The 9,063-nt window shown below is 53.1% G+C and overlaps 1 protein-coding gene across 1 annotated transcript; it reads left to right on the forward strand.

Annotated features, from left to right (window-relative positions):
- The first annotated feature begins 6 nt into the window (after window positions 1-6).
- On the forward strand, window positions 7-8,328 carry SNX15 (sorting nexin 15). Its single transcript, XM_005864214.2, has 8 exons — window positions 7-120; window positions 2,030-2,065; window positions 2,245-2,365; window positions 3,974-4,089; window positions 4,202-4,370; window positions 4,674-4,817; window positions 7,226-7,483; window positions 7,772-8,328. The coding sequence occupies exons 1-8, from the start codon at window positions 22-24 to the stop codon at window positions 7,876-7,878; spliced, it is 1,050 nt and encodes a 349-aa protein (XP_005864276.1). The 5' UTR covers window positions 7-21; the 3' UTR covers window positions 7,879-8,328.
- Window positions 8,329-9,063: the final 735 nt, after the last annotated feature.

Here is a 9,063-nt window from a genome sequence, read left to right on the forward strand (position 1 = left end):
GCTCGCCCCGGCTGGGCTGCCATGTCCCGCCGAGCGAAGGACGACTTCCTGCGGCATTACACCGTCTCCGACCCCCGGACGCACCCCAAGGGCTACACGGAGTATAAAGTGACCGCGCAGGTGAGGCGGGGCCAGGGGCACCTGACCCTCTCAACGAGAGAGGGGCCGTGCTGGACCTTAAGGCAGGTCGCGGCTGCAGGCTCCTTTTTGGCGGACAGAAATAGGTGTCCCCTTAAAGCGGAGGTGGAGGTGCGAGTCTTCTGGGGCCTCTGCCGCCGTCAGGGGGCGGAGCCATGGGAGGCCGCTGTCCTCTTAAAGGGGCGTGGACTGCAGTTCCTGGACCTGAGCGTTGGGGTGCCCACGCCCCAAGTGTGGTGTCTGGGCATCAGGCTGTGAATTTCTTTAAATTAATATGAACGCTCTGGCTCCACCCAAATATTAGTTAGTTCTCCAATCTCTCAAAGTAAGTTTTGTTTTTTGGTTTGTTGGATATTTACATAAAAGCCCTCTAAAGAGTTTATTTTAAAAATATTATTAAAAAAAAAAAAACTTGTCTATGACTTTAAAAATTCATAGAGTTCACCCGGCTGGTGTGGCTCAGTGATTGAGCCTCGACCCATGAACCAGGAGGTCAGGGTTCGATTCCTAGTCAGGGCACATGCCCGGGCGGTGGGCTTGATCCCCAGTAGGGGGCGTGCAGGAGGCAGCCCATCCATGATTCTCATCATGGATGTCTCTCTCCCTCTCCCTTCTTCGGAAATCAATTAAAAAAAACACATTAGTTTTTTTAGAAAGGAGCAACCATTGAATACATAAATAAATGGAACAACAAATTGATGTTTCTCCCCCCTTTCTCTAAAATCAATAAATGTAAATTTAAAAAAATAATAAAGTGATTGTTCCATTTTATACTCCCATTCTTGCCAGCACTTGATATCATCAGCATCTTTAATTTTAGCCATTCTTGGTGGATGTGGAATATCTCACTGGAGTATTAATTTGCATTTCTCTGATGAGAAATGATGTTGAGTGTATTTTCATAATCTTATTGGCACCCTGGCCAGTGTGGCTCAGTGGTAGAGTGTCAGCCCACGCACCAACGGGTCTCAGGTTTGATTCCCTGTATGTACCTGGATTGCAGGTCGGTCCCAGGCCCCAGTCAGGCCACATGCGGAAGGCAACCAATTGATATGTCTCTCTCACATCAATGTTTCTCTCCCTCTCTCTCTCTGTCTCCACCCTCCCTCCCTTCCACTCTCTCTAAAAATCAATGGGGAAAATATCCTTGGGTAAGGATTAACAAAAGACAACAACATCACAACATAATCTTATGGGCCACTCATATGTCTTTTTCTGAGGGATGTGTCCATTCAAGTATTCTGCCCATTCTGCCTGATTTTTGAAGTTGGGTTGTTTGTCTTATCTTTTTGTAGTTCTTTGTATTCCGGATATGAGTCCTTTGTTAGGTACATATTCCTCAATGGTTTTTAAAACAAGCTTCTTCTACTTTGAAAACTGTCAAGTACTCCAAGCTGTAGGATGTTATTTTCAAATTATTACGAACGAAACAGTGAATTGGAGTCTTCTTACTACCTCAGGCCTGTCTGCTCGACCAGGGGTCACAACCCAGTGATGGTTTGTCTTGGTCCAGGAGTGTCCATCCACAGAGGCTCCCTCCTTTAGGAAGGAGTGGCTCCTGGGACAGAACCCCACTTTTTAGAGAAGCTGCAGGGACTTGGCCCTTTGAAGGAACTGACATAAAAGTCAGGCTGAGGATGCAGGAGCCTGGAGCGGCCTTTAGGGATCCTCTCATTTGACAGATGAAGAAACCGAGGTGCATGATAGAAAACTGCCCCAGGTTACACGCAAAGCCTGAAAGCCAGGTCACCTGGATACCAGTGGCCAGTGGCCACTGACTGCCCCTCGGAGGGGAGCTGGGGGGTACCCGGGGCACCCTAGGATTTCACAGGGTGATGGGATGGCAGATGCCAGTCTCTGGTCTCACCTGGTTCTTGCCTTTCTTCCTCAGTTCACCTCCAAGAGAGACCCAGAGGATGTCAAAGAGGTGAGGCTCCTGGGAGGAAGGGGGCCCATTCCCCCATTCCAGATCTGCAAACAGCAAAGGAGCAGCAGCTGGTAACTCTGTGCGGAGACCAGCCCCCTTGACCCTGGGCCAGGCGGGGCTGGGGGTGGGGAAGGCCTCTTCCCACGTTGCTGGGCCAGTCAGGTCCCTGTTCCTCTTAGGTGGTGGTCTGGAAGCGGTACAGCGACTTCCGCAAGCTGCACGGAGACCTGGCCTACACCCACCGCAACCTCTTCCGCCGCCTGGAGGAGTTCCCTGCCTTCCCGCGGGCCCAGGTGTTTGGTGAGTGGCTCTAGGCATTCAGGCCAAAGATGGTCGAAGAGTTGGGCACAGGGGGCCTCTGCTGGCGGGGGCTGGAGAGACAGGGCTGGCACTCCCTGCGGAGACATTCCAGGGGCTGGGAGGGCCCTGGGAGCTGGCCTGTGACAGATGGAGCCTCGCCCTGATTGTATCAGACGCTTTAACATTCCTGTCCTCATTAGCACCCTTTTCAAGATGAGGCAACTGAGGCTCAGGGACGTGAAGGGGCCGGGCCTGTAAGTGACAGAACCAGAATTCCTACCCACAAACCCGGGTTTCCAGTAGACCTGCCCTGTCCGAAAACAGTAGCCATGAGCCACACGTGTCTGGGCAGCGCTAGAGATATGATGGGCTGTTTGGGTCACATACACAGGCAGGAATGTAAACTATCACAACAATTTATGTATTGACTATATGTTCAGATGAGGATGATTTGAATATACTGAGTTGAATAGAAAATATTACAATTAATCTGTTTCTTTTTAATTTTTTAAAAATATTTTTTTTTATTGATTTCAGAGCGGAAGGGAGAGGGAGAGAGAGATAGAAACATCAATGATGAGAGAGAGTTATTAATCGACTGCCTCCTGCACACCCTGTACTGGGGATTGAGCCCACAACCTGGGCATGTGCCCCTGCCCGGAATAGAATCTGGGACCCCTCATTCCACAGGCGGACGCTCTATCCACTGAGCCAAACTGGCTAGGGCTCTTTTTACTTTTTTTAAATGTGGCTACTAGAAAATTGTAAAATATAGTAAGTTACATATTTTATTTCTGTTGGACGGGGCTGATCTGCACTTGGTTCTCTAGAATCACATGAGATGTTTTCTGCAGCAAGGTTCTGCTGGCAGGCTGTGCTAGGCAGTGGGGAGAGCAGCAGGGCAGCATAGTATCTAGGCTAGAGTTAGACAGCTACCTAGAACAGAGCAGCAAAAACTGTAATAAAAGGGGGCTACTTGCCCTAACCGGTTTGGCTCAGTGGGTAGAGCGTCGGCCTGCGGACTGAAGGGTCCCAGGTTCGATTCCGGTCAAGGGCATGTACCTTGGTTGTGGGCACATCCCCAGTAGGAGATGTGCAGGAGGCAGCTGATTGATGTTTCTCTCTCATTGATGTTTCTAACTCTCTATCCCTCTCCCTTCCTCTCTGTAAAAAATCAATAAAATATATTTTTTTTAAAAGGGGGCTACTTGCTGTGTGACCTTGGGCAAGTCTCTTCCCCTCTCTGAGCTTGCTTTGCTCCTCATTACATCAAAGCCATCTGAAATTATTTGGCTTCTTGTTGGTTGCTTGCCTCCCCCTGTCTAGGATGTGATATCTATGAGAGCAGAGAGCTTGCTTCTCTCTCACTCACCTTATGAACCTAGCACATAGTAGGTGTTCAGTACGCACCTGGTAAATGGATGAACAGGGGGATCGGTCCCTTCTTTCAAGTGCCCCCCCACCCTGGAGGAGTCGGGGAAGATTGCTGGGAGAATGGGGAGCTCAGATGGGCTGTTCAGATCCTCAGGCAGAACTGGAAGTGGCCTGGGGGCCACAGGCCCTGTGAGTCACTGCTTCTCTTCCTGCTCCTTCTCTCGGGGGCTGCAGGCAGGTTCGAAGCCTCTGTGATTGAGGAGCGGCGAAAAGGGGCTGAGGACTTGCTTCGCTTCACTGTGCATATCCCCGCGCTCAACAACAGCCCCCAACTGAAGGAGTTCTTCCGGGTATGTGGACCTGCTCGACCCCTCCCCAGCACCTGGGAACCCTTCCTGCTCACCGGGCTGCACCCTGTGGGCTGCACCCTGTGACTCCTCCCGGCTGGTCTCTCTCCTGCAGGGTGGGGAGGTGACACGGCCCTCCCAGGTGTCCAGGGACCTGCACATCCTGCCACCCCCTCTGATCCCCACACCGCCTCCTGAGGAGCTCCAACCACCACCTGATGAGTCCTGGTTACCCCAGCCACTCCCCACAGAGAAGAGGGGCCTTGAGGAGTTGGAGGTGCCAGGTACTTAGGGGTGGGGGAGGGAGCCAAGGCTGGTGGGTCCAGAGTGGGGCGGGGGCCCACTCCCTCCTCAGGGATCTTAGTGAAAAGCCTGGGGTGTGTTCCAGCTCTTTTACCACTAACCCGCCGGGAGCTCTGCACAGGGCACCTAGGCTGTAGTTTCTTAATCTGTAAAATGGGCACAAACCCTAAGAATGGGCTTGTCTACACTCATGGTTGCTGCTAGGATTCAGTGAAATAGCTCCATTTTGAAAGCTGTGAAGGCATAAGGGCAGACATAAATGTCCCCCATGATCTACTCCTCAGCGGACCCCCTGCCATCCAGCCCAGCCCAGGAGGCCCTGGATCTTCTCTTTAACTGTGGGAGCACCGAGGAGGCGTCTAGTTCCCCTGCCCAAGGCCCCCTCACTGAGGCCGAGCTTGCCCTCTTCGACCCCTTCTCCAAGGAAGGTAACAGCTGGGACAATCAGAGGGAGGGCTGGGCAGAAGGTGCTCAGAGGAAGGGAGGCAGGCAGTGCCACCAGGTAGGCTGTGGTGCCCGTGTAAGTCTGCACCTGCCCTCTGTGGGCAAATGGCAGCCTCCAGGAGAATTAGAAGCAGGCCCCATCGCCCTGTGCCAGGGCGTGGCAAGCTGGATGCCCTTGTGCAGTGAGCAGCCATGGAGGAATGAAATAAGCCACTTCCCAGGGGGGATCTTCTCCCTGCAGAAGCTCTGGAAGGAGCAGGGGCCACCCTGCTTCGGGCTGGCTCAGGGTCTGGCTGGAGACCCTGAAGTCAGGAGAGGCCTATTGGTCAAGGCGGGTGAGACCTGGGCTCACGGAGCAGCAGGGGAAGGCCCTGGAGAAGCTGTTGGCCTGTGGGGGCACCAAGATGGAAGGGCCCCCATGGAGGTCCAGGTCCTGAGCTCCTGGCACTGAGATCGGGGGACCCAACAGTCCTGGACTCTGCGACCCCGGATCTCTCCATGGTAAATTCCCTGCGTTTATGCTGCTCCTGCAGCTGCTGTGTTGAAGGGGCTGGTCTCACCTAGGGATCATCATGAATTCTCTGTGTTGAAGGGGCTGGTCTCACCTAGGGATCATCATGAATCCGTTTCATTTGGATTCCTCAACAGCCTTTAAGCCCATTTTATTGGCTTCTCTTATTCTTCCTTTGGTGACCTCCTGGCAGATCCTTAGTTTTTGGATCAGTTTCAGACATTTGAGCTCTCTCACCCTCAGGTGTGGTCCAAACCGGGACCTCGGTCTCTCATCCGATTTTCACCCTCACCCCCTCGACCCTGCTCAGTCCTGACTGGTGGCCTGGCCCCTGGTTCTGGTGACCAGGCCCTTGGTGGCCAAGGGTATGAGGGTTCTTTTGTTCCTCTAATTTGCTCCCTCCCCTTCCTGCTCCGGCCCCTCCAGGGTTGGGGAGGAGGAAGGAATTGGGGGGACAAGGCAGGAGTGGTGTCACTGGGACTGATGTGCCGGCTCTGAGGGGCAGGTGTCCAAATACTCTGCCTTGCCCCAGTCTGGGCTGCCCGGTGGCCAGACACCTAGACAGGAGCCCTATTAAGAGTTCTCCAAGGTGGCTCCCGTGAGACACCCCCTCAGCCTGTGGGAGAACTCACAAACCCTGACCCCCAAAGCCAGCAACTAAACTTTGCTCAGATGCTGCCTCATCTTCTCGCCCTACTTTTGTGGGCCTCTGAGCATCGGAAGCTCCAGACAAGAGTGGCACTGTCTCTCTTCATCTCACACCAAACTCCCGAACTCAAATATTAGGGCACCCCAAGAACTCTTCTGCCTTCTCTCCATTAGCGACTCAGGGAGGGCTGCAGGCACAGCTGGGAAGTGAGATGGCATCTTCCCTTCCTGCAGGAAGCATGAAGGAGGCATCTGATAATGATTTTTCTCTCATCATTGATGTTTCTGTCTCTCTCTCCCTCTCCCTTTCTCTCTGAAATAAAGCCCTGGGCTGCTCATGGGGTCACTTGGATGGGGTTGGAGAGATACCCACACTTCCCTCTCTGGGCCAGCGGTGTGCCATGGTGCTTCTTGCTCCTGCACCTTGCCTTCAAAGGCCTTTTCATCACAGATTCACCAGATCTCTAGTGTTCTTTTGTATCGGCTACAAAGGGGATGTTCACCCACCTCTTTGCCAGTCCTGGGGGATATATGAGCGTTATCTCTGTAATGTGAGGATACCTACTACCCAGTGTCTTCGCATGTGGGGCCTCAACAAGAGCCCTAAGCCCGACCAGCATGGCTCAGCAGTTGAGCATCGACCTGTGAACCAGGAGGTCAAGGTTCAATTCCTGGTCAGGGCACATGCCCAGATTGTGGGCTTGATCCCCAGTAGGGAGCATGAAGGAGGCATGTGATAATGATTTTTCTCTCATCATTGATGTTTCTGTCTCTCTCTCCCTCTCCCTTTCTCTCTGAAATCAATAAAAATATGTGTTTTTTTTTAAATAAAGCCCTAAGTTTCCAAGGCTTGGAGTATTTCTACCCTTGGCCTGGCGTAGTTGGCCTAGCATCCTTCAATTAAACTTTATTGAGGGAATTCTTGGATTGATAGATCAACTATAGCCAGGAGGAACGTAAGACTAGTGGCCCAGAGCTTGCAAAAAAAAGTTAATGTGTACTTTAAAGAAAGAATTAGGAAGGTAGGCTGTTTTTACAAAAGCATATGAACTCCACCAGTCAAATAGATCATGGCTACCTTTCTATGCACAGTGGCTTCGGAGTTGCTCAGGCACTGCTTCTCCCCACCTGGGCCAGGTTGGTCCCCTAATGGGAAGAGAGGTCTGGGGATGGGCAGCAGGCCCTGGGAAAGGGACGGCCAGTGTAGTCTGAGTCCTCCATATCTGATTGCAGAAGGAGCAGGCCCCAGTCCTACCCACATAGGTGAGCTGACAGCAATGGAGGCAGAGTCTGGGAGGCTGGACCAGGAAGCCTGGGAGCCTGGAGGACAGGAGGAGGAAGAGGACAAGGAAGGAGGGCCCACCCCTGCCTATGTGAGCCAAGCCACCGAGCTCATCACCCAGGCCCTGCGGGATGAGAAGGCAGGCGCCTACGCTGCAGCTCTGCAGGGCTACCGGGACGGCGTGCACATCCTGCTTCAGGGAGTTCCCGGTGAGTAGGACTGGAGAGAGGAGGGTCAGGCCTGGGGTCCCAGATGGTGCAGTGAAGGGAAGGGAAAGTGAAGAACAAGCAAGTCAAGGATGAGAATTGCTCCTTACCGACCAGCTGTAAAGCCTTGGGCAGTTTCTCTCCCTCTTGTGACTTCAGTTTTCTTGTTTATAAAATGGGAAGATAGATCTGATCCCCAGGGAAGGGGAAAGACACATGCTTTGTGAACTATAAGGGTCTAGACAGGGGTTCTGAACCCAGTAGCTCAGTTGAGCCATTCTCTCTCCACAGGTGACCCATCGCCTGCCCGGCGGGAAGGAGTGAAGAAGAAGGCAGCCGAGTACCTAAAGCGGGCAGAGGAAATCCTGCACCGGCACCTGTCCAAAGTCCCACCCTGAGAGGGAGCGGACCCTTCCCCAGGACTCCAGCACTGCCAGCCACCCCCCTCTCCTCTCCCTGGAACTTGCCCTATCTCCTGGTCTTGTAACTCGAGAGACCATTTCTGTATGTAACTGGACCAAGAATGAGAAAAATAATGACTTCTCAGTTCCCTGACCACACCCGCCAGCATGGAATCAGGGACTCACACTTTTGATCCTGCCTATGTTGATGTGTGGGCAGTAGCTCTAAACTTTCTGTTTATCCTTCTAGAACTGGGGTCTGCAAACTGCGGCTTGCAGCCATATCTGGCCCACCACCTTTTTATTTGTAAAGCCTGTGAGCTAGAATGGTTTTTACATTTTTTAAATAGTTGAAAAAAATCAAAAGAATAATGTTCTGTGACAGGTGAAAATGAAGCTTAAGTATCTAAAAATACAATTTTATTGGACTACAACCAGGTTCATCCATTTAGTATTGTCCATGGCTGCTTTCTCACTACCCCAGAAGGATTGACTGGTAGCAGAGGTATGTAGTTGCCACCGGAAGTCCCAAAACATTTACTCTCTGGCCCTTTGCAGAAAATTTGCTGACCCTGGATCTACAAAATGGGGAGAATAGTCTCCAGGGAAACAGGGGAGCATGACAGTAAGGCTGACGGGGCCAGGTTATTGGTCGACGGGGATGGATGATGGAGAGGAACCCGAAGCGGGGTTATCCGTTTTGCAGAAGTGGGTCTCCACAGCCAAACGAGGACCCTGACGTGCGCAGGATCCTGGGGAGGCTTGGCTCTGCTCCTGCCCGCCCCGCTGCAAAGCGATTGGTTGTGGGAGGGAACTACAAGCCGGTGCATCATGGGAGTGGCCCGGGCTGTGCGCGGCGCATTATGGGGGCATTTGCGGTCCTGAGCGTGCGGCGCTGAACTACAGCGCAGTGCATCTCGGGAGGCCCGCTCCAAGCTTTGTGGGAAGCAACTGACTCGGTGAGAGGAGGGCGGTTGCCGACGCCGGCGGGGACGTTTACACCCCGCCCAGTCTTCTCCGATCCTCCGTCGGGCTCGGCGTGCCCCCCACTTCCTGCAGGATGGGGCGAGGGGCCGCCGCCGTCCTCGGGATGCTGAGCGCCCATCCTCTCTCCCCAGCCCACCATGTCCGGCTGCGAGCTGCCTGTGGGCACCTGCCCGGACATGTGCCCAGCCTCCGAGG

The sequence above is a fragment of the Myotis brandtii genome, unplaced genomic scaffold (genome assembly GCF_000412655.1).
Source record: "Myotis brandtii unplaced genomic scaffold, ASM41265v1 scaffold187, whole genome shotgun sequence".
In the NCBI taxonomy this organism is placed as follows: Eukaryota; Metazoa; Chordata; class Mammalia; order Chiroptera; family Vespertilionidae; genus Myotis; species Myotis brandtii.